The sequence below is a fragment of the Sciurus vulgaris genome (genome assembly GCF_902686455.1).
Source record: "Sciurus vulgaris genome assembly, chromosome: 14".
Taxonomy (NCBI): Eukaryota; Metazoa; Chordata; class Mammalia; order Rodentia; family Sciuridae; genus Sciurus; species Sciurus vulgaris.
In genome coordinates this window covers 59,716,454-59,741,568 of record NC_136475.1, presented here as the reverse complement: position 1 = coordinate 59,741,568, position 25,115 = coordinate 59,716,454, and the positions used below count along the sequence as shown (strand labels likewise).

The 25,115-nt window shown below is 52.7% G+C and overlaps 1 protein-coding gene across 1 annotated transcript in view; it reads left to right on the top strand.

The window, feature by feature from the left end:
• Positions 1-25,115, top strand: part of TTC7A (tetratricopeptide repeat domain 7A) — a 115,957-nt gene that overhangs the window by 83,636 nt on the left and 7,206 nt on the right. The window contains exons 16-19 of the mRNA XM_079111622.1: positions 7,475-7,591; positions 11,366-11,463; positions 13,138-13,272; positions 18,441-18,643. Of these exons, the coding sequence (XP_078967748.1) occupies positions 7,475-7,591; positions 11,366-11,463; positions 13,138-13,272; positions 18,441-18,643 (553 nt within the window). The remainder of the gene's footprint in view (positions 1-7,474; positions 7,592-11,365; positions 11,464-13,137; positions 13,273-18,440; positions 18,644-25,115) is intronic.

The following is a 25,115-nucleotide window of genomic DNA, read 5'->3' as shown; positions in this document are numbered from 1 at the left end:
TCTCCTCTGTCTACCACCCCCACCACTGGGAACCCCAGGCTGGGCACCCTGCATACCCCTGTACACCTCAGACTGGTAGACTAGGGGAGTTGTGTTTTTTTGTTTTTTTTTTTTTTAAAGGAAAGAGGGGAACAAATGAGGATTTTGGCATCTCGCAGCGCACCCCGCCCCCCCAGCTTCGTTGTTTGGTTTGAGGTTTGTTGGTTGGTCTGTACAATACTCCTATGATAAAGGTGAGAAGCTAATGGAAAAACTATGTGATATCTCAAAATCAAATGGTCGATGAACGGCAGAGCAGCTGATGGCTGGACAGCCGCCTTCTTGAACCCTGAGCTTCCCTGACTGTAGGACGCACCTTGCTTGCTTTGTGCCGGACACTGGCGTAAGCAGAAACTCACCGTGAGTTCATGCAAGTTCCCTCATGGACTCACACAATCCTCTCAGCAACCCTAGGAGGGTAGGAACTATTGTTATTCCCATTTTACAGATGAGGAAACAGGTGCAGAAGGGCGAAGTAAGCAACTGCATGTAACAGGAGCTGGGTAAATAAGAGTGATGGGCCAGACAGGAGTCGCGCCTTTCATTAAGTGTCAGCCTCTCACTAGCATTATTTTATGAGAATTATTTTCACACAACGATCCTCAGGCAAATAGATACTGTCCTTCCCATTTTACAAACAAGAAATGGGCATTAAGAAGCTCAAGCGAGGACTGGGGTTGTGGCTCAGTGGTGGAGTGCTTCCTAGCTTGTATGAGCCACTGGGTTCCAGTCTCAGCACCGCATATAAATAAGTGAATAAAATAAAGGTCCATCAACATCTAAAAATTAAAAAGAAGAAGAAGAAGAAGAAGCTCAAGTGAGCCAGGTACGGTAGCACATGCCTATAATCCCAGCAGCTTGAGAGACGGAGGCAGGAGGATCACGAGTTCAAAGCCAGCCTCAGCAGTTTAGCAAGGCCCTAAACAACTCAGTGAGACCCTGTCTCTAAATAAAATACAAAAAAGGACTAGGGATATGGCTCAGTGGTTAAGCGCCCCTGGGTTCAATCCCAGTACCAAAAAGAAGAAAAAAAAAAGTTCAAGTGGCTTGTTCCAGGTTTCATGGTCAGAAGGGACATGTGCATCACCAGATGGGGGCCCCTTATGTGGATTCCTGTGCTGTGCACAGATTCTGGCCTCCTGGCCCAGGAGTTATTTGCAGAGGCGTGGCCACCTGACTCAGAGAATAGCCTGCTTTTTCACTCAATTATGTGTTTTCTATAAAAATAGAACTCTTCATTAAAGCAGCGCTGCGTAGCCACCAGTTGGAATTACTAATTACTGTCCTTTAAAGAGATAATACACCCTTTTGTGTATTCGCCACACCTGCCAGAGGGCTCCCAGGATGGCCAGGAGCCAGAGGGAGCAGGCAGAGGCAGCCAGGGCCTTGAGAGCACAGCCGGGGCCAGTGGGGCCAGGAAGAATGGAGCATCCCCCATTCCTCACAGTTGCTCTGGTCCTGGGAACACCCACAGCTTTCCAGGCCTGCGGAAGTCCTCGTGACTCAGCTTCCTCCTTCCGTGCTTCAGCACGAGTTGAGTGGTGTGAAGGAAAGGCACTGGGGATATAAAGATAAGAATGACTTGGTCCCTGCCCAGACAAACACAGGACCTGCTAGGACGGCAGGTCTGAGAATGACAACTAATTTTTCTCCGAAGGATAACTATACCAGATGGCATTATGGACTCTCCTTCCTCTCATTCTCCCTACAACCTCCTGGGCCATTCCATTGCCCTCCCTGCTTCGCACACAAAAATGCATGTTCAGAGAGGTTGAGGCACTTCTAGCAAGTGGCAGAGCCTGGAAGTATACAGGATCTCAACATACGCCTTCCCATTTGGCAGGGAGTGAGCTAGGGGCCAGAGGTGGCTCCACAGGTCTGCCAGAATTGCCAAGTTCAAGAGTTTATTGCAGGTGCTGAGTCATCATAGGGAGCTGCTTTCAGGAATCCCCCCAACCCACAAGAGTGGAGAGCTATAATGAGCAGTTGGGGAGGGGATCCAGGTAGGGACAGAGGGATTGGAGCCCCAGGTAAGGAGATGGAGAGATTGACCTCTGACCCTACGACAGTGCTTGCTAAACCAGAGATGTCACAAAAATATCTCCCATTTACAAAATAATTTTTAAAAGCTTTTAGAATAACCATGCTCACCCTGAAATCTTTTCTCTTTATGGCAGTGTGAAGGAAATTGTTTGCCTTTGCCTCAGATGGGAAGAGTTCCAAGTCTTAATCCTTTTGACAAATAATTAGCAGTTTGATCCTGCCCCAGGAGTGCCGCCAGGGAGGGCCTGGGAAGAGAGGGAGGAACAGGAGACAGTTGCCAACATCCTCTTGGGAATCTTCATGCTCAGCCCCTAGCCAGAGCAGTCGGGAAGATGGACAAAGCTGGTGACCTGTGATGACAGCCATTTTACACCAGGGAATAGAGACACTGACTTCACTGGTCTCTTTTTATGGGAGGAGGACTGGTGTAGACAAACCCTGCGGGGCAGAGCCCTTTCACAGTTCAGCAGGGGGCTGGCTCTGCTCAGGTCAGCTGAGCACCTGTCTGTGACCCCCACCCAGGGGCTGAAGTGTGTGGGTGATGTGGCAGGTGGCAGGTCCCTGTCCTCAAGCAGATCCCAGTGGTAGCTGAGGTAGGCAGTTCCGCTAGTGTCTGAGGGAGTCGGAGCCCAGGCTCAGGAGCTCTGGAGTGGGCTGCCGAGGGCTGTGGCATACTCAGGAAAACTGAGCTCCTTGACAGTGAGCGGGCTTCTGTCTGCACTGAGGGTGCCTGCCGGGACCAGGGCACACATGCCACAAGCTTTGGACAGGGCCACAGAGAGTGGCGGGAATGAGAGGCTCAGGACCGAGCAGCGGGACAGAGCACAGCGTGTTTACACTGGCCCTTGCTCCTTCCCTCCCCAGAGAGAACACTCACTTTCACATCTGCCTTCAGAGGCCGAGGGTGTGGCCAGGGCCTGGGCCTTAAAAGACCTCAGTGCTTCTTCCACATGGGCTTCCTCCGCTTTCAAAAACAGGAAAGTGCTCGCAAGAGGGCATCACAGCTGAGAGCACTTTGCCCAGGACTTGTTCCTGGGGCCATGGGGAAGACCTCCCACCCTGCTGACCAGTTGGGAAACTCAGGGGCTTTCTAAAGCTGGCACGTGGCCCAGAACCTTGCTCTGCCAATCTGGGAGGCCTACAGTTCAAAGCAGGCACCCCTCCTCAAGCACGGGGCAGGCCCCGTGTTGGAGAGTTGAGGGCTACTGTGGGGCTTCTCTGCTCCTGCTCATAGATGACCAGGGTTCAGCCTTGTGGGAGTCTGTGAGCAGGGGACCTCACTCCTGTTTTACAGGTGTGGAACCTGTGACATGCCCATCTGGGTGGCAACAGAGCTGGGACTTTGGCATGGGTTTCTGACTCCTCAGCCAGGTCTCTTCACTCTGAGTGACATTGCAATGCAAGGTTTGAGGACAGTAGTGTGACTTTGGAGCTGTTCCTTTGGGCTGCCGGAGGCTTTTGACTTCTCTGTTCTAGACTTTGTTTCTAGAATTTCTCCTGGAATGGCTCTCGTCAGAGTGCCCATATATTGGAGGGTGGCTAGATGGCAGAATTCCTATCTTTCAGGGCCTCCTTAGTTATACTCTTAGCCTCACTCTGTGCCTGTCTCTGGATAAAAAACCCCTCCACCAGGTAGGAGGAGACAGACACCTGCACGCCATCTCTGGAGCATGCTGTTCATCCATAGGCCCTGTCTCGTGTGTCATAAAACTTGGTTTGTGGATGGTTTGGAGTAAAATTGGTGGTGCTCTGCCTTCCAGTTGTGTGACCACAGCCCACACTGCCATATGAGGAGTCAAGTGACCAGACCCTATCTCTCTGGGCAGACGCAGCATGCTCAGCACGGGCTGGGTACTGTAGGGCCACGAGGGCCCTCTTCCACAGGCACACACCCTCCAGGTGGCATACCTGGAAGGCAGGGCAAGATAAATGGTGGTTTACTACCTCTACACAGGACTGGTCACAGGCTGTTTGTAGGGTGTCAGATTAAACTCTTGAGAGAGAGAGAGAAATTAAGTGCTGAGTGCAGTCCCACACACTTGGAGAAAGGCAAGGTGGTCACTTGAGGCCTTCTTAGAGGACTAGGCCTCAGGATTAAAATAGCGTTTTGGGTTTTTTTTATTATTATTATTTTAGAGTTCTTTACCCAGAGTCCTCTTAGACTCCTTCTGTATATAAGATAAGGAGGGGCTGCTGCGTGAAGAGGGTGGAGCCTGACTTGCCCACTCTGCCCATCACCTAGGAAGCCCATTGTTAAGATGAGACTGTGGCCACAGCTCTGACTGCCTGGTTGTGCCAACCCAAAAGTGTCACCTCCCCCCAGCCATAATGATACTCCAGGGCTCTGTCTAAAAAACTGGGCCCAGAGAATGTAGGTGGTCAGCAGTCACCCATCCCAGTGGGAGGGAACTTGTGTTCCCACAAGGTTGGGTTTGGTTGTCTTAGAACCAGAGTAGAGTGGTTTTCTGATCCCTGTCTGGGAACTTAGCAGTGAATTGGAAGCAAGCCAGCAGGTGTGTGCATGCCTAGGCCACACCCAGACATAGTGAAGTCAGTCCTGGAGGCTCCGGCAGCCTATGCCCCCCCCCCCCCGGGGGGGATACACAGAGCAAGTCAGAAGGTACCATCTGGTTAGAAGTTGACCAGATGTCTGAGGGGGAAGGGTGAGCCCTGCAGAGGCCACAACATGGAGCACAGCAGGACAAGTCCCAGAGCCTGTGCTGAGGCTCAGGAAGCTGCTGACACCCATGTGATGAGCCCAAGGTCATTGTGGGGGGAGGGGTCAGTGGGAATGGAAGGTGGGGCCTGAGCTGAAAGGCCTCCCTGTACACTGGGAGAAGCTTAGGCCGGTGGCATGGAAGGTAGCAGGGCTTGGTGGAGCAAGTCCCTTTGGCAGCTCAGCTACCAGACCAAGGAAGTCTCCTTGGAGCTAACTGGGAGCCTCAGTATGCAGGAGTGAAAATCAGAGCAGAGGGTGGCTGTTGGAGCCCTTGCCTGGCCCAGAGAGGATGTGGTTGGGTTGAGAAATTCCACTCAGGGTCACTCATGCTAATGGAATGTCAGCAGCGATTGGGGGCGCGGCCTGTGTTGATAGAAGCTGCCTCGCTGACAGCTCAGCTTTCCACCCCTTCTGTGCCAGGCACGTGGTGCAGATAGGTCTGCCAAGGACCCATCCTGCCCTCAGGGATGCAGGAGCAGGCTTGGGAAGGGGGCTCTGAAAGAAAGAAACCTCCAAGGACAGGAGGCCTGTGGGTGGTGGAGAGTACGGGAATGCTGCATGGCCTGTCTGCCCAGGAACTGTCCCAGCCTATCCCTGGGCCAGTTGGAGTCACCTGCCCAGGGACTCACTGTGTCTGCCCAAGGAGAGGTATGGCCTTGGACTGGGCCTGAGCCAGGAAGGGGCTTTTCCTCCTCAGCAACACCCTGTGCTCCAACCTTCCCCTTCCTCCTCCTCACCCCAAACTTCTCTCTCCCCCACTCCAGCCACATCCCACCCCACCCTGCTTTTCAGCAAACACCAGCTCCAGCAAGACCCCTTCTCTCTTCTTTCCTTGCTCTGAGTCTGAGCCAAAAATACAGCACCTGATTCTCTGATTCTTCTACTTCATATTCCCCAAAACACAGGCACCTAGAGCTGGGCCCCTTAAAAATCTGGGGAAGAAGAGTGGGGCAGCAGGGCCAGTTCTCCCCAACAGCTGTCCACAGGGTGCTGAGAGCTACACCATGAAAACCCTAGGCTCTGACCTCAGGACCTCAGACCATTGATGGTCATATGTTAATGTTCAAGAATGGTGCCAAAGAGTTGGGAAAAGTTTTAAAGTCAGGCTTGGGAGGTAGATGAAAATGGAGAGGAGAGGTCTTGTGGGGACCAATGTGCAGGGACAGGAAAGTCATCTTTGAGGAAAAGTGAAGAAAAAAAATAATAGGTACCCAGAACCCTAAAACCTTCTTCTGAAAGGACAATGGGAAAAAAATGTCACCCTCCTTCTCTACCCACGAGTCACAGTCTAAGAGCCCGGGTCTCAGAGCAGAGGAAGGGGAGGCCAGGACCCCAATGAGAGGGAAGGTCAGAGGGCCAGCACCCAGAAGAAGGCCAGCCTCCCTGGGTAGGGCTGCCCCTCTGCAGCCTGGGAGCTCTGAGGTGGTGGCTCTCCATGTAGAAGGTCTACTGGCAGCCATGGGTGGACTGTGCTTCTGCATGGGCATAATCAAATTCCAGGCCTGACAGCCATGTGCTTTGCTCAGCAGCCATGCTGTGGATAACAGGGCCTCCCTGCTGACCACTCTGAGAACCAGGAGTGCCACCTTGTCTGGGCCTCAGTGGTCTGAGCCAAACTCCACAGGCTGCCCAGGCACTGGTATACATCAGTATTGCTGGCTCTGCCGGTGGTAGAAATATTACTGTACTTCCTGTCTGGGCACCTCTTCCAGCACCCCCAGACTCCTGAACAACAGAAGGGCTGACACCTGGCAATGGGGGGCCTCCAGGGCTCCTCCCAGTTCTTGGTGAGCAAAGATTCTGATTGGTCCGGGTTCAGTGTTTTTGCTCTCCTTGCTGTGCCCAGGGCAGAGGGGGAGCTGTCCACCACTCCTGCCCGCTGACCATTCTAAGGGATACATCCTTCACTCATCTGGCCCCGGGATTCTTCAACTTTACAGGGAGAATGTCTGAAAGCTGCTGCCATGGTGTAGCAACTGTCCCTAAATGGTGATTGAAAGGGGGTTTCATATCACTTTAATCCTATCTAAGGGGATTCTGCCATCTTAGGAAATCCAAGGAAGAATTCTGTGATACAGAGTCCCAGAACCTTCCCAGTGTATCCAGGGTCAGGAAAAGTTCCCAGTTCTACTTAAGAGATGTTAATTGGGCAGCTATTGTGTGTTGGCAAGGTAGAAGGCAGAACTGTGCCCTAAGGTGACCTTTGTCCCAGTGACTTCATGCTTAGCCTCACTGAGTCATAGCTGCTTTCCCTTACCTAAGACCCTATCTGGGGCCCCACAGGGCACAGAAGTCTAAAGCTTGTGTCATTGGCTTGCAGGGAACCACTCAGGTGAGGATCTCGGGAGGCAGAGCAAACTGCCAGGCTAACAACCCTTTAGAGGGTGGGTAAGGTGGCTGTGATCAGGGGACAGGTAGAATAAGCACAAGAGGCGCTGACAAATGCAGAAGAGCGTCTCATGCTTTGGCCACAAAGATGGGGAGAAACAAGTCACAAAAAGGGAAACAAGGCCCAGGGATACAGCAGAGGCTGCCACCCTCACGGGCATTCTGCCTCTTGTGGGCTGGGAGGTGGGCAGATGGGGGCCGCCCTGGTGAGGCAGAATCCCCTGGGGTCCCACTCTCACAGGAGAGCCTCCCGTGGGCCTTCTGACTGCTGCTCTCTCTCTGCAGCCTGATGTTCACCAAGGTGAAGCTGGAGCAGGTACTGAAAGGCCCAGAGGAAGCCCTCGTGACTTGCAGACAAATGCTGCGGCTGTGGCAGACACTATACAGCTTCTCCCAGCTGGGGTGAGTGGCTGTTGTCATCCCTTGGGTTGCCAGAGGGTGGAGGGCCCAGTTGACAGGCAGTGGTTGCCAGGACAACAGTCCTCAGCTGAGTGTCTGCAATGCCTGGATGAAAGTATGGAACTTGGCACTCACAGGGCTTTTTACATCCATGGTCCAGTTTTAACCTCCCGGCAGTCCTCTGTGACCCCCATAAAGATCCAGATTTTGAAATCAAAACTGAGAGTGGTAAGAAAATAAGAGAAACAAGTATTGAACACCTGAGCCAGGTCCTGGGCTTGCTGCTTTATCTGATACCTCAGATGCTTAAATCTTACACATTATTTGATTTTATCCTCAGCCCAGCAAGGAAACCAACTCAGAGACCCTGTGTAATATGCCATTCACTCCCCTGGCTCATAGTAGTGGTGGGACCTGAATCTGGGCTTCCTGAATCCCAACCCATGGAGTCTGTCACTTCTTTCCTGGGTCTTTTTGGTGACTGGAAGAGGAAGTGGAGGAGGAAACAAGGGCCTGAGGGCCACCCTCAGCTCCCTAGTCACTAGTAGTCTCCATGCATCCTACCTCCTGCATTAGGCCCCAGCCCAGGCTCTGAGTTTTTCCTGGGCCACAGTAAGACTCTTGTCCTGGCTGAATCTGTGGAAGTCCTTGCTCAAGCCCTCTGGGATGCCTTGGCCCAGCCTGTGCAACCCAAAGGGCCTCCTGTAGGGCAGGTGCACTGCCTCTTCCTGCTCCACTGCTCCCCACTCTTCCCCTCCTCTGGAATGGCTCCCTCTGCCATTCCCCTAAGGACTTAGAGGACTCTACTCCAGAGCTGTTTGCATTTTCACAGAAACTCCGAGCCCACAAGGCCTCCAGACTCCCTGGAGGAACCTGTCTCCTGGTGACATTTACAGTGGTAACCAGGTGGAGTGAAAAACCTCGGGCAGGGTCAGTCCTCTCTCTGCAGGCCTTGGAGCCTGGGAGATTCCAGAGCAGGACGGAAACAATGCGTAGAGACTGCCAGAAGGAGGCTGTGGAGCGAGGGACTTTCAGAAAGGGTTGGGAAGCCACCTGGCAGCTGAGTGATATGAGGACAAGGGCCAGTTTCTGTGCAGGGGGCCTGGCAGCTGGAGCAGGTGCACAGCATGGCTCCCTTTCTGCAGAGGAGCTGTCCTGAGCTGGCTGCTCCTTATCTGCATTCTTATCTAGGTGGCTGGTTCCCTGCTTATTCAGGTGGCCAGTCTCGGCAGGGCACTTCTGGTCTGCCGCCTTGTCTTATTTAAGGCCATACCTTAAATTTAAGGCCTGTGCTTCCCCAAAGGCCTGCAGGGCTGCCAAGTGCCCTCACAGGGGCCAGGGATAGTGAGGCTTGACTGGAGGTCACTTCAAGTCACCACTCACACACTCTGTCTCTGATCTGACACCCTAATGGAACTCATCACAACAGGAAACTCCTCGGGAACCTCCCTCAGCCCCCCACTAAGGATAGGGCATGGCTTACTTAGGCCAGCTGCCTGGACCAGTGGCGTAAATCCAGGACCCGCTTGGCTTTCCCAGGAGATAGGGGGTCTCTTCTCTGAACCTAGTGCCCCAGATCACATACCAGACTGGTAAAATCGAGTTTGGGCAGGCTCAAGACCAGAATCCACAGGTGGGCTAGGTGGGGTCTAGCCTACCCCACCCCAACCACTCAGCAGACCCACTGCCTCCTTCTCCTCCTCTGCCAGGGCCCACACTGCTGGCCTGATGGTCTCATCACCCCTCCGGCCCCTCATTCATGTGGCCCGCAAACCCAGCCTCAGTTCAGCAACCTCCTTTGCTGTTTGCTCAACTTGGACTGTCTCTCACCCCATCTGGGTGTGGGGTTCTTCAAGGTAGGGAACATGGTACATGGTAGGAAGCCAGCAATGTGCAAGGCACCTGCCCAGGCTGTCTGATTTCCCCTCACAAAAGCCATGTATAGTAGAGGTTGTCATGCTCATTTCCAAGAGAGAAATTTCATGAGAAAGGTCAAGTAACTTTGCTGAGAGTCACACAACCAACATGGGGTGGCCCCATGATTTTTTTTTTTTTTTTTTTTTTTTTTTTTTTTTTTTTGATTCTTCAGCTAAAACAGCAGAAGGGATGATTTATTGTACATGTGTTACACTGGCCACAAGTGAGAAACGAGAATTAGTCCAGAATGCCAAAGGTCCCGGGTTAAGGACCAGTAGGGGCTGTTATGAGCAAGGTGGGTCTTCTCTCAGTGGTGGTCTTGGCGACAGGATGGCGATGTAAGTTCTAAATCCAACGAGACAAAATCTGGGGACAGTAGCAGGCAGTCCAACAACTTGTACCAACGTCCCCGGCCTCTGGCATTCCTTATTTCTATTGCTTTGGCCTCCACGGTGCACAAGCTAGTTTACTTGGACCTCTGCCTCATCTTTCTTCTTTTGCGCTTCAGCCTGCGCATTCGCTTCTTCCTCCACTTGGCTCTCATGGCGCAGAGGTTTCTACGAGGAAAGAAAAAAGGCTAGAGTTAGTTTGCTGTGATGATGGTAAATAAAGACATCAGATGTTAACGGATTGTACGCGGAATCCGGACACAAGCCAACTCTGGCCCCATGATTTTAACCTAGTGTCTCTGGCTCCTTAGCCCACACTTGGATGCCCCCAAGGAATGGGAAGAGAGTGGGAAAAGACAACCAGCCCTGAACCAATCTCTGCACTGTGTGTGGTGGTTTTCTCTAATACCCACTAAGATGGTTGTGCATTCACAGGCCCAGGTTGGGCCAGCGTGAGCCTGAGTTGGGATGGCAAAGACACCTTGAACTGGCATTCTTTGCAGGACCATCATGTCGGCATCCCTTAGAAGGGAAGGCACCTTCTGGTCCAGGCCAGGGCTGCTTCTCTCCAGCCCTTTCTGTCACAGCCGTCTTCTAAGTCTCCCCAACCCACAGGTTCCAGGGTCGCGGGCTTCCTCAGCAGTGGGAAGGGGCTGGCTGGGCTGCATATGCCCCGGGAAGGGCCCAACAGGCTGGTATGCCTTCTGAGCTGATGGCTCCTTCCTGGCTTACCTACCTCCCAAGCTGAGAAAAGAGCATGAGAGCTGCAGGGACCTGAGGAACTGAGTGGGGGACAAGAGACGGTAACCATGCTTCTTTTTTTTTTTTTTTTTTTTTTTTAATTTGTTCTAATTAGTTATACATGACAGTAGAATGCATTTATACATTCTGATAAGTCATACATAAATGGAGTATAATTTCTGATTGTACACATTATAGGATCACATCAATCATAAAGTCACCTATGTACATCATGCTTCTTTATCTGCCCCCAGGGGCCCCCACTGGCTCCCCTGGGGCTCCCCGGGCAACTGGAGGTAGGGGGTCCTATGACAGGGAGGGGCAACTGTGCCCTCCTTCCCCAGAGCAGACTGGGGCACTTCTGGTGCCTGTGAAGACCAGGCAGGCTTTCCTAGGAAGTCAGTCCTTGGCCTCTGCTCTGAAGGAGGTAGGGTAGAAAAGACCTCACATGACCTAGGGGAACCTCTGGCCTCACCTGCCTCAGAGGCAGGAGGACCAGTGTGAGAGGGTTTCCTGTCCTCAGCCTGTGTGATGTGGGACCCGTGCTGAACCATCTCCCTCTCAAGTTGTCTTGGTCCTTCCCTGTCCTTCCAGGGACTTGGGCTCCGTTTCAGGGATGTGAACTCTCAGTCCCAGAGCCAGCTTGAAGTGAGGCCCTCTGGTGCTCCCTGCCAGTCCTGGGGGATGCCAGCCTCTGCCTCACCAGGACCTTCCCTCTCTTGCCTTCCAGAGGCCTGGAAAAGGATAGCAGCATAGGTGAGGGCCACACGATGAAGAAGCAGAGTGGCATGCACCTGACCCTGCCCGACGCCCACGATGCAGATTCTGGTAAGAATGTGCCCTGTGGGCACAGCCTGAGGGCACAAAAGGAGGGTGGCATTTACACAGCCTGGCCAAATCCATCACTGCTCCTTGCCACTGCTTCCCAAAGGTCTGGATGCCAAGAGACGGATACCCTCAGACACCTCTCAGGCTGATCTTGCGGGTAGGACTGACTGCTGGCCCAGGAGTGGGTGGTAGGCAGCCTGAGTGGGCAAAGGAGGTACCCTACATCTGGAATGGGGATGAAGAGAGAGAAGACTAGGTTGGAAAGACAGCCGGGAACAGAGACTCTTACCCCCGAGGCCAATGCCAGCTGCCAGAGGCTGCCTAATGCCCCAGTAGATGAGTCAAATAAAAAGAAATGAGCTGAGCTCTTTTCAATTCTAAGCTCAAAGCTGACTATTTTCCTGGAAAAAACTCATCCTGAAACCCAAGGCTTGTGATATTCAAATGAATTTGGGAACTGCAAACCTACATGTTTAAGCTGAGGACTTGATTAAAGCAAAACACCTTCCTCAAAAACACAAGAAGTATTAGTCATGGGAACAAAAGTGTGAGTAGAGTTGTATTTAGTGGAATTGCTCATTTTTTTTCCACTTCTGTGAACTTGAGCCAAGATGCAAGTGATGGGGTTGATTTCAGCAGCCCAACCTTGCACCTGACTTTGGGGCCTGTCCCAGGGGTGCTTGGCTGCTGGTGGAGCTACTATCTCCAAGGAAGGGCTGGTTAAGGGGGTGGGGCGACTCCCTTGCAATTAAAGAGGAAGGAACCAGGCTCGAAGTTATTAGGACTCCATGTACACTTGTCCCATAAACTGAAATCGTTTGTGGTGTGCCCGAGGTCTCCTGAGTTTATTGGAGCCTTTATTGCCTCTCAGAGAGGGAGAAAGTGCTCGCATTTCACCTGCATGGGAATTATAAATGTCAACAGCTTATATATCCTGAACAGGGCCGCACACCCAGAACTGTCACAGGAGAGGTTCTCCGAGGGCACAGGTCTGACTCAGACTGCTCCCCAATTATCCCTCAGGTCTGGGCCATGAATGGGACCTTTATACATATGAAATGATAATATGTACTTGTAAAAGCAGCAAAAGGAGAAAAGGAAAAACTGTTCCTAATTTCACCACCCAGACCTCAATAAATGACCCTTCAGACTTTTTTCATGTGTGCCCATATTTATTTTTTAAAAATATGATTATTTTCCTTTGTTATTCTTGTTGTGCACCTCTCTGTGTAATGCATACACTGCGTGATGTAATCCACATGTATACACTGTTATTGTAATGACTGCAGGCTTTGATGATTATACCCTCACTTATTTTTAATTATCCCTATTATTGAACATTCTGGTAATTTCTGTTATTTTCAATATTACAGGCAGGAGTCGAATGAGCATCTTTGCTGACATTTATGACTGTTTTCCTCAGGGATAGATTCCCAGCGGGATTTATGCCTGATTGCCCCTTAAAAAAATCTCCTCTTTACATATGTGGCTGAGAGAAGATGGTGGGCCCTCCCTAGTGGATCTGAGAGCTGTTTTCTGGCTACCAGGCCATGCCGCCCTGCCCTGACCCAGGTGCCCTCTCTGCCCCTTTGGAACTGGGCTCTCACTGCCCCAGGACCCTGCAGCATTTGGCACTGACTCTGCTTCTCAGTCCTGTGCCCTCTTTCTCCACAGGCTCTCGCCGGGCATCATCCATTGCAGCCTCGAGGCTTGAGGAAGCCATGTCAGAACTGACCATGCCCACCTCGGTCCTAAAGCAGGGTCCCATGCAGCTGTGGACCACGCTGGAACAGATCTGGCTCCAGGCTGGTGAGTATCCCCAGTCCCAGCATGGGACCTGAGGCTTAGGAATACTCACGTGTCTGCCTGAAGCCATCTAGATGTTCAGATCTCTGCCCTGTCCTGGCCAGGGAGCTCTTGATGAGGCTCAAGTGGGCTACAGAATACTCACAGAATCAGGAACCTCATCGAGTTCCAGCTGTTTCCTCCTTGCTTGCCTCAAGCAAATCACTTAATCTGTCAGACTATGGGTTTCCTCTTTGCTCAATGGGAAGAGTGCCTGCCTTCCTACCTGGGAGAGGTTCTTTACAGCAAATTCAAATGTGAGAGGGCCTGAGGTTAGGAGAGGCTACACAGATGGATAGGCCAGAGGGCTGGTAAGGTGGAAACTGCTGTCCAGGTGGTAGTCCCTGTGGATCACCAGGCGGCACCATTGCCACTGAGTCTGCAAACCAGTGAGTACTGGGGAGGCAGGCTTCAGGGAGGCTCGACCTCAGTCACACAGACCTGGGTTCTGATGCCAACTCACAACTGGCCAGCCCTGATCTCAAATGAGGTCGTGTGTGAAGAAGTTACTGCAGCACATAGTAGGTACTCAGCAAATGGTGTTTGGCTTCTGTTGTGCCAGTTACGGTTGTGATGGAGCCAGAAGCCAAGGAAACTGAGTCTCCTTGTGCTTAGGAATGCCGAGGAGGGACTCCATGGAACGTGTTTGACAACTTGACCTGACTGTGGTGCAGAAGGTGGATTAGAGTGAAGAGAGAGGGATGGAGGCCAGAGATGACGAGTGTCTGCATAGATACAGTGGCAGCGCAGAACAGAGGAAGATGAGAGACAAGTGGACTTCTGAACCTGCCCTGGGGCGTGCATGGCCTCATTACAGAACTAAACTGAGGGTCACGGTAGGCCCAGGGACGCCTCCTCACCTTTGTTCTGCCTGTTTTCCTCTCTGCTGTGTCCCCACCACAGGGATGGGGCTGCAGACTCCAAGGAGAGATGGAAAAGAAATCAACCAAAAGTAGATGATCAGTTACCAGGACATGCAGATTTGGCAAGTCATCCTTAGAACGTGCTCGTTAGCTGAGAATCTAGGGTTTCCTGTGGCGTGTTTTCCACATATGGACACATTAGTATGCAGCACGCCTCCACTCTCCTTATCATAGGTTCTGACTATGAAAAAAGAATTGGACCAGGATTCACAGAAAGGCTAGAGACGGGAGTATTTTAATAATGCAAATATTGCTCCAGTTAGCATCTCAGGGTCCTTAGGATGCTAGGGATGTGGGAGGTGTGCTCCACAGCTGTTGGGTCTTAAGTAGGAAGATGAATGTTCAAGAATGCAGAGGAATAATACACAAGGCCTCCTCCAGAGCAAAGATTCTCCTGTCCTCTTCTGAGACATGGAGCCATATCGCTCCCATAAAAGCTAGATGCTTATTTCTTATTTCTTTCTCATGTAACAATTTGAAGATGACAGCTTCAACTGGGACGGCAGCTCTGCTGTCCCTAGGGTGTGGCTTTCACCTATGTGGTCCAGGATGGTTCTCTGCTACAGTTGACATTCCAAGGCATAAGATAAATGCAGAAGAGAAAGAAGACACCCAATCCCCATAAGGACACACCTGGAACTGGAACACATCACTTTCCCTCATGATCCATTAGCCTAAACGCCATTATTTGTCTAGCCCAACTGCAAGGGACTCGTCTGCTCCATGGGGAAGGATGCTTATTGCCTTCAGGGTCACCAAAACTGCCCCCACTGGGGGTGGGGAGTCAAGGCTCACCAAGGTGGGTTCCTAATTTTAGGGTCTAATCCATTTCTCTTCCACCTCTAAGCCAACATGGCTCCCTCCCTTTTCTGAGGTCTTGGGGCAGTTTCTCTGTAGGAAGCTCACCTCACCTCTCCAGGTGAGGGCTCTCAGAACAGTGTCAACCTAAGGGCAAGGTCCTCCCAGCACAGGGGTATGGAAATAGGCCTGCAACACAACCGGGCTTCAGCAGGAAGACTGGAACCAGCTCTGGGTGCCGGGTTAGACCAGGATGCCTCTGAAAAAAAAAATAATAAAAGGGACTCTTGCAAAGCTCCAGGGAACAGATGTTTTCCATTTGTAGCCTGCAGAGAGAAAGCAGAGGACAGGGGGTGGGGAGAGAGGGAGCAAAGAGGGAAAAAACCAACCCAAGACAGACAGGCAAGAGAGGAGGTCAAGAGGTAGGCAGGGAGGATGATAGACAAAAGGGACAGGAAGAGAAAGGAGAGTTGTTGAGGAGGCCCAGGGTGCCCTTTGATACTCAGGGAGCAGCAGGGCCCTGCTCACTGCGGTGACACATCAACAAGGAAAAGCTGGTAACAGTGAGTGCTCATCCAGCCCCAGCCAGGGGAGGCCAGGTTGGGTGGGCACCCCAGGCCTGGCAGGCAGGTTGGGAGGGGGAGGATCCAGGCTGTGGTGGGCACCATGCCTTGGGACTCCTGCTGCAGCCTCGGCTGGCTGGCTGGCTGGCTGGCTGGCTGGTGGGAAGCACCATGTTTGGTAAAACAGTGAGCAGGAGCCAGGGGCATCTGCCTAGGGACACTGAGGCTAAGAAGATGGGGGCACTGCAGCCCCCAGACCTGTGGGCCTGCCTGCAGGTCAGAAGTCCTACCCTGGAGGCTGGGCCCGTGAGGCTGTCTGCAGTATGTCCAGAAGCCCTCAGGAGACCTTGCCTCCCTGGTCTGTTCTCTGTCATCTGCTTTCCTGCCTAAGTGGTGATGAAGCCCATCAGAGTGGAGCAGCCCAACCCAATCTTCAGGGCATGTTCCCTGGTGTGCGGCCCACAACGAGGTCTGAGGCCTCCGAAAGCCCCAGGGCCCCAGCACTCCCTTTCAGTGAAATCTGTTGATGTGAACACACTAGGAAGAGTTCCCAAGGGAGGGGCCAGGGAGAGCCTCCTGAGGGCTTGGAAGACAGGACCTCAAGTTGTAAACAGCTTAATGAGTTGTGCTGGGGCCCAGTGGGCCCAACCTGGAGTGGGACTGCTGGGGAAAGGTCTGGGCATGGAAGGCCAGACCCTGGGGCCCCCAGCCAAACTGAGCTCCTGGCACTGCAGGATGCAACCCCAGATCTGGGTGGGAGAGAAGCCTCCTTGCCCACAACACTTGCGCCTGCACACTGCCTTCTGTCCGCCCCTCTTGGGGAATTCTGCCATAGTGGTTCCCAGCCTTATAGGTGGGCATGGCCTCCATTCTCCTTTCTGCCAGTACAAATGCCCCTGCAGCCTTCAGGCCCCAGCTCAAATGCTACCTCCTCCAGAAAGACCTCCCCAACCATGCTAGCAGTGCTGACCTGATCCATCCTAAGTATCTGTAATACCCAGAATTGGCACTTGTCACTTCACTGCCCTGGGCCTCTCAAGTTCTTTAGTGACTCAACTCCCCCATCCCACTCCTGCTTTTTCTCCTCATGAAGGACTGGGTATACAGTCAGTGCTCCATAGTTGCATATTAAATACTCTGTTATGAAGGCAGCCTGTTCAAAGTCCCTGGGAGTGGAGAAGGAAGGCAGACTGAGAGCCAAATCCCCAACCACTGGTCATCGGCTTCCTGCAAGGCCCTGGGCTCAAAGCCCCATCTCCTGGCCTCACCTTCCTGTGCTCTCTGCCTTGGGAATCTCCAGGTCAGGCTGTCTTTGGGGACAAGAGCCTGCACCCCTCCCTTTCGCCCTAACATGGGAATCTGGCTTCTTTGCATTTGATTCTCTCATTCTCCCAGTTCTCTCCTCTCCGATCAAGAAAGAGTACCCTTGCTCCAAAGCCCTCTGTAACATTTCAGATGTGCAGCTGCGTGGATTGCACAACGAGCCTTACTCAATGTTAATGCTGAGGACCCCAATGCCATGTGTTGCAGTTACAGCCTTAGGTCTCCTTCCTGCTGCTTCTTGGCATAGGCAGTGGGGAGCCTGGCCCCAGTTTGGAGACTCTTCCTGGGAGTCTCCATAGGGATATCAGTTACGTAGCCCACCCCAGACGTGATCTGAACTGGCATAACCTCAGCTCTCAGCCCTTGCTAGGAAAAGCTCTTGGCAGAGCCACAAGCCAGACTCTGCTGGCCTCCCGCGCTCCCCATCTGTGTTGCCATCCTTCTGTGACTTCCGCATGGGCACCGGCTCCAGGAGGGGGCAGCGGAGTCCGGGGGCTGCTTTGAAAGGAAGGCAGAGTGGGCTGCAGGGCCAGCGGACAGGCAGCGTTTCTAAAAGTGCCCGTGGTGGGTGTGGGCCTGTGCAGTGTGGGACTGAAATGTGCGTTTCTGTGGCAGGCCTGAGGCTGGAGAAATGGCCCCTTTTCCCACTGATCTGCTTTTGGGGCAGATCCCATCCTGCCTGCTGCCAGAATCTGCTCTAGAAGGAGGCACAGGGGCTGCTGAGGAGTCTGGCCCTAGCTTTGCCTTCTCACAGAGAGAGTGGGTGAGATCAGGATAGAGATCATAATGGTACCTGCCTCCCTCCAAGACCGGCTGCGAGAATTATGGAGAAAGACTGTTTTGTGAAGATGGGGCTTGGCCCACAGACAGCTCTCCATAAGTGCAGGTGGTGGCTTTTGTCACTGTTAATCAGCACCACTTGGTTTGCACTCTATGCTGTCCCTTAGCGGGTGCCCCCACCTCTTTTCTCCCTCTTCCTCTCACCCCCATCCTTAGTTGGACCCTTTGACTCTCCCTTGGGCTCTGAGCACATGCCCACCAAGTCCTGAGCACCTTGGGACAGAGTTAACCTTCAGCCAGCCTCCAGGTGAGGCCTCCAGGAGCTTCCATCCTGTTCGTCCAGCCGCATGATGAATCACTGAAGTGAAGGGACACTGAAACACAAAGCGGAGATACCTGAGCAAGCACTCAGGGGACTCCATTTATGGAGCTGCCAGCTGTCAAGTCACATAGCCCAACAAAAAGCTGTTCATCACCATGGCCTCGGGCAATGCCTTAACCTCTCTGTGCCCAGGTTCCTCATCTCTAAAGTGGGGTGATGAAGCACTGTTCCCCGGGGTTTTGTGAGCATTGACTGAGATGATCTGTGGAGCACCTAGCACCTAGCATTACCCCTGCATCCCACAGTAAGTTCGTCCTATGCTGTGACTTGGCGGGCAGCGTCCAGTTCCCCTGCTCTGGGAATGTGGGTGTCACCTCTGTCTTTGCACCACTCACACCTTCCGCGGCCCCTCTGGTTTCACAGCTGAGCTGTTCATGGAGCAGAGACACCTCAAGGAAGCAGGTTTCTGCATCCAGGAGGCGGCTGGCCTCTTCCCCACCTCACACTCCGTGCTCTACATGAGGGGCAGGCTGGCCGAAGTGAAGGGCAGCCTGGAGGAAGCCAAGCAGCTGTACCAAGAGGCGCTCACGGTGAACCCTGATGGTGTGGACATCATGCACAGCCTGGTGAGCCAGGGCCCCCTCCTGTTACCTCCCTTGGGAGGCCTCAGGCCCTCTCCCCACTGTCCCTCCTAACCCCCTACTGCATGCCAGCACCTTGCTGCTCCTGGTCCCTGGCATCTGGGCAGAGGTGCTTCCTCCCCGCTGGGAGCAGCAGCTGTCTGTTTCTTGTAGGTATGGGTTGTTCCGCTCCCATCAGGGTCTGCATTAATGAAAACGTCTAGAAGGGTTGGTTGGTGTTTCTTGTGACTTCCTTTTTGCCATCAGGTTCTGTAAAATGATCAGGCCCCAAAGAGCTTTCATTGTTGTTCAGTGGATCCTTGTCCTGGAGGCCAGTGCAGGCTCTAGGCAGTTCCCAGAATGCTCTTCCCTCTGCAGAACTTCAGACCTGCCCCAGTCTTTGGGCTTCCTTCTCAATTTGAGGGGAGCTCTGTCTCTCCTTGGTCGGATGCAGGGGGTTGCCTGGGGTGGGCTACCATGTTGGACCTGATGTGAACACCCATTTAGAATGGTCTGAGGTGGTAAGAGGTTCAGCAGCCCCCTTCCTGGGGCACAGACTGGGACTCAGGTACCCAGGTACCTGGGCCTCCCAGTAGGAAGGTTTGAAGGCTGGGAAGCAGAACCCAGGTGCTCTTGTTCTTCCACCTGGGTGATGATGGGTAAGTAAACCACCTTCTCTGAGCAGTGATTTTACTGATTCATCCAGTGGGGCTTCTCATCCAGGAAACGTTTATTTGCTCTGGCAGATGGTCCTGGAAGTGGCCATTTTCCCCTGCCTTCCTTAGCTGCTTCCAGAGAGCAGTTTTGGGGACAAATGTGTGTTCTGAAAATGAATGAGTCTGCAGAGGCCACAGTGTCTGTGAGGGATCATTTAGGAACCACAGTTAGCAAGTCTTCCCTTGGGAGTCTTAGGTGTCCCCCAGTGAGAACGCTCTGAGAATGGCCATGAGGGTGTCCCTGACATCTGCCACATGAAGATCACAGAAGGATCAGGAGAAGGGCTCCAGATGGCTGAAGGGTTCTCATTGCCAGAATGGGTCTGACTGGTCCCTGAGTAGAAGCTGCAAGAAATTGGATTGCATGTCATAACTTGGAGGAGTCTGGGCGCGTACTCAGGTGACATGTCATGAGGATGTTGCCGAGGGAACAGAAACCTCACCTGGGGGGCAGGGTGGTGGCTGCACCGAGCCATCTTTACAAGGGGTCTTTCCGACCCCTGGAGTCCTTGAGAATGGAATAGAACAGAGATTCCCAGCTCAGCTCGCGCTCTGGCTGCCTGATGTCTGCGGATCTCTAACTTGGCCTGCGTGAGTGTTCAGCCCCAGTTGAAGAAGCCCTGCCACCATATCACTCCCCACCGTGCTTTTTCAAGTGGATTCCTGTCACCCTCCAGTCCTCAGCAAATGTTTGTTTTGTTTTGTTGCAAAGCACATCCTCCTTTCTCCCCAAATTCAGACATTAGCTGCTCTGATAAATGCCTCACCGGAGGTTCCATCTAGAAATCTGATTAGAGAGGCAGGAGGGAGGATGTGGGCTGGCATTAAGCCTGCAGCCAGGCAGAGACATCCGCCCTCCACTGCGTTCGTGGATCTGAGCCTGCAGTCACAGCCCCTAAGACCCAACAAAATCCAATAACAAGTACAATTTTGAAGTAACAGTGTACCATTTTTCATTTATGCTTATTATTGTTTGTAGCTATTTTCCTGAAATTGAAGCAGTTTCCAAGGGTTGGTTTCCATGGTAACTGAATGTTACCATGTCCAGAGTGGCTCCCTGCAGATGTGACTGAAATGGTCCTTTTTCTCTTCCTGGGGTGCCTCGCTGATTTGATGAAATTGGAGCAAGTCAGAGTCAGGCCTGCCCCCTTTTAAAGTTCCCAGCAACCAGAGGGGCAGTCGGCTTCTGTGTGGGCAGCCCATCCCCTTTCCACACACTCTGTTCCTGCCAGCATCCCACACATATGCATAAAGAATAGCAAATTGCAAGCCTGGAGAAGATTTACCAAGCATATTTTTCTGAAGACATGTGAATATTTTGGCATGTTGATCTCAAGTGTTCCCCAATCTAAGTGCCTTCCCTGTATTGGCCTGGGACTCAGGACATCTGGGATCCAATCCTGACTTTCGTTCTGATTTGCTTGGGTGATTAGGGAGAAGTCTTAACTTTCATCCTCCTGTTGTCCCCATTGTAAATGGATCATAATCTTCACTGCTCCTAGACCATACACTCTTGTTCCAATCAGATGAGTTGTGCATGTGAAAAGAAGACACACAGCATACCCACCACTATTTTCCCATCCCTCCCCAGTGACAGACATTGCTAGTCAATCACAGCACTTTTTCCCACTGAGCACGGGACCTTGAAGTCCCATGATAAACATGTTTGGAATTACTACCGGTCAGTCTGAGTCAGCTTGACAAGAGACACATTAGTTGTCTCAGCCTTTATGAACACTGAAGGTTGGTACATCCTTAATTATCCAGAGAAAGGAACATAGTGGAGAATGGGTATCCCATTGTGGAGTCATGGCCAACGCAGGGTTCCAGGTAGGACATCTTGGCCTTACCATACCATTGAAGCTTTATGAGGACATTGACCTCTGTTAGGTACAGGGGAAAGAGAGCCCCTTCTCCCCTGGGAGCCTGGCTACTCACAACCCTGAGCCCAAAGAGCTCCCCACCCACCAGCCCCCAAGGTCATGGGTGAGTCCCACTCCCTGGGTTCTGGAAAGAAAAGGGTGAGATAGTCTGCTGTGCTATGTGGATACCAAGTTTGGCCCTACAGTCCATTGGGTGGGACTGGCAAATGCTGGGATGCTGAAGAAAGCCCACTGGGAGTGGAAGCCTTGCTTTCGGGAGCCAAGCTTCATGCATTTCTAAGAATATAAACTTTGGCCCAGGAGCAGGTTCTCTGCTCACCCCACCCTACTGTCCTCCTTGGCCCCGGATACAATGGGAGATATTTTCCAAGTTCTGGCTCCATGCTGGGTGCAACTTCAGCTTTTCCACTAGACCAGGCAAAGAGAAGTCACCTCCTTGGCAGATCACCACCAGGGAAGAATGTCCATTGCACCCACAGCAGTGTCCAGAGAAGGTAGTCCATTGAGCTCTGGTCCTGCAGGCTGCCTCCTGCACCAGGCTCGACGGCTGGGGATCTTCTGGAGACTGGAGCAGAAGCAGGTGCTCTGTCTGCAGATGGAAAGTAAATCACAGGTGTGAGCCCCCAGCCTTCACCCCAGGCAGCCAGAAAATCCCCCTCAGCTGCGGTACCCAGATCTCCACTCACCAGCAGAAGAATCTAGTTAAGAAAGGGAAGCTGGACCTTACCTGCCTGCCCCTGCAGAACAGAAAGGGAAGCAGGGCCCTTCCCAAGGTCAGCAGAATCCTTCTCAAAGTCAGCAGAGGTGTCGCCCTGATGACTGCTCTTCAGAGAAAGAAGACGGCAGGGGCTTGGTCAAAAAGGGACCCCAGGCAACTCACACTCATCTCTCTGAGGCCTTCTGCTTCAGACCCAGGACCCCTTTAATACCAGGCACCTCCGTGGAAAGGCAAGCCAGGGAACACAACAGTGACTATGGACTGTTCAGGTCACTGAGAGGGCATTCCTTTGAAGTCACCTGAACACAGTGGAGGGGACTCCCGGGTTGTTCACAAGGCTGAGATTAGAGAACTCTATGGGAGAGTTGGCTAGACTCAGTTTCCCAGTGTACAGAAAGAAAAAAATTTTTTTCTCTTTCTGTGTCCTTGACCAGGAACCCTGTAACAAAAGATAGATAAACAAGAGGAAAGCAAGTGTTTCAGTGTGTCCACCTCATGGACAAAGGCTTGGTGATGAGGTCAGCTGTGTAGATTTCTCTGGTGCTGTCCCTGGGTTGCTAAGGTCTAAAGGTCTAATGTTGTCCTCTATGATCCATCTTCGTCCTCCCTAGTGGAGGACACCTTTATAAATTTATGCCCTACTTTCGGGCATACTGGGGCAGGACAGAGAGCTTTTCTTGTACCTGCTTTATTTCAGTTACCTTCAGCTCAAGATAATCCTCTTGCCACAGTGGTGTGTTCTGGGGTGGCACGTTCTGCTACCCTTGAGCTCTACAGAAGGAACCCTGAGTCCTGTCTGCAGACAGGCCCACCTCTGCTGCGCTCAGCTTGGCCAGAGCATGTGGCTGCATCTGGGGAGCCTGTCTGCACTGCGGGAGACAGCCTGAAACCCTCCACCATGAAGCGTGAGTGGGCAGGCGAGGGGTTTGTTGGTGGCACCTGCCCTCCTCCCAGTGATGGGCTCCAGAGGGACAGTTTGGTGCTTTCTTCTTGAGGACAGGGCTGCAGACTCTCAAGCCTCTCCTCATCCCTGGCTGCAGCAGGGGACCGCTATGCAAGAGCTTCGCCTCTTGTGATGTAGTTCCAGAGGAGGAGGTTTTTGAAGCTTGGCTCTTTCCACATGCCCTAGAAGGGCAGGGAGACAGCTTTTCAGTTACCTTTTTTCCTCTTGATGACAGCATGGTGAGGAATCATTCCCCTTGCTTGTCTCCTTCTCCTTCCCAGCATGAAATGGCCGCCTTGTTCTTGAAGCGGGTTTAGGGGACCAGAGCACAGCTATGGCCCTCGAGCCTCCAAGCCCCTTCTCTGACAGTCCTGTGCCTCAGCACCCTGCTGCTCCACAGGGTCCTGAATCGGGCCTATCACTTGCTCTAGGGACCCACCAGGACAGCCCTGGTCTCTAAGGCCAGTGAGATGGACTCTAGCAGCAGGGCCTTGTCCAGCACCCCACCTAGCCCTCACCAGTCCTAGAGGGTGGGACAAAGAGCGTGACAAACCTCAGACAGACAGCCCTGCTTGCCCTCAAGCTATGGGCACACTTGACCATTACTTCCTCACTGGGCCTGTTTTTGCTTCTCTCGTGTGGGATGATTTGGGCTCTGTGACCTCAAAGGAAAGTTTTAGGGCTTAGATGAACTGAAAGCTGTGAAATGAAAAGTCACCATTGGGCAATTTTGTTGCCACTTACATGAAAGACTTGGTGACTAGTGGCCTGATCCCAAGTTCTTCCTTTGACCAAGTGGGTTTCCCTGGACCACACTCCATGAGGTGAGGATCTTCAGCCCACCCTGCCTCGTGCTTCCAGGGTGGCCATCGCACTTAGTAGTAGGTGCCGAGGAGCAGGGAGGAGATGCTGGGCAGGGACAGGGACCTCAGAACTGCCTTAGGGGTTGCTTCTAGGATTCGTTGCCTGGGATGATTTTCAAGACGCGGGTATCAGAGCTGGCTCTGGAGGAGGTGCTGACCTGCACTTGAGTCCCCTGTTTTACTCGCTGTTTAACTTGGGCCGAGTTCCCTAGGCTCTCAGAGCTCAGAATTCTGTCTATAAAATGGGGATTGCTATGCCAGGTGGCTAGGGCTATTGTTAGAATTAGGTTAAATAATTTTGTGAGTTAACAGGCTAGTGGTAGGAGTTGTTTTTGAAGTGTGCTCCCAGGTCACGTCAGAGGTTCTTGGTTTACAGAGGGAAGTGGAAGTCCGGAGCCAAGCCCCAGAGGCTCACTGCAGCAAAGCCACCCAATCCTTCCCAAGTCAGCCAAGGGACCTGGCCATGGCACAGACGTGCAGGATGCAGACCCCAGCTGCCTCGTGGCCTGGTCTGGAGTGTACACTGCACCGGCCAGGCTGACCTTAGCTATGGCAGAGGGGAGGGCAGCCTGCTTGGCAGGTGGGGTAGGGGGTTCTGAGTGGAGGAAGGAGGGGATTTGAGACTTGTCTTGCATCTCATGTATTGGTTAATCTGGGGCAGCCAGAGAGGTTGTGGTGGCAGGCTCAGAGGCCGTGTTCTGCTGCCTGCACTCTGGCCAGTGGTCACACCAAGCTGCTTCACTGTCTGTTTCCTGCCTGTAAGGAAGAAAGGTGTTCTGAGTATCTGAGAAGTGAAACTCAGTGCCTGGCATTCTGAAGGCTCCCTGGTGCTGTATGGGACTCAGTCTAGAGCACAAAGTCTCTGGTTCCTGGGCCCGTAGACTGTGACATGCCCCCTACCCACTGTGTCTCAGGGTCCTGGCTGCTCCACCTGTAGGCTGCTCCCACCCTGTTCATTTCCTGAGCTTTGGCGGGTGGCTTAGAGGGGTCCAGGCAACACAAGTAGAAGGACCCAGAAGCTTTTCCTTTTGTGTGTGTGTGTGTGTGTGTGTGTGAGAGAGAGAGAGAGAGAGAGAGAGAGAGAGAGAGAGAGAGATGCTCCAAGCACCTGCTCCAGCAGACCTGGGATATTGCTTGTTTGGCAGCTAGTTCAGAAGTGTCTGGCCATTTGACCTCTTACTGAGGTCAGCTCTCTTCCAACACTGCTAAGGTAATCCTGCCTCAGGCCACATTCCCAGTGCCACAAGGAGGAGCAGGAGGAGGTAGAGGGTTCTGTGGGCTCCCCGGAGGTGAGGGATGAGACTTGTCCGCGATTCCCAGTATTGGTTTGGCTGAGTCCAGAGGCCCCTCCCCAC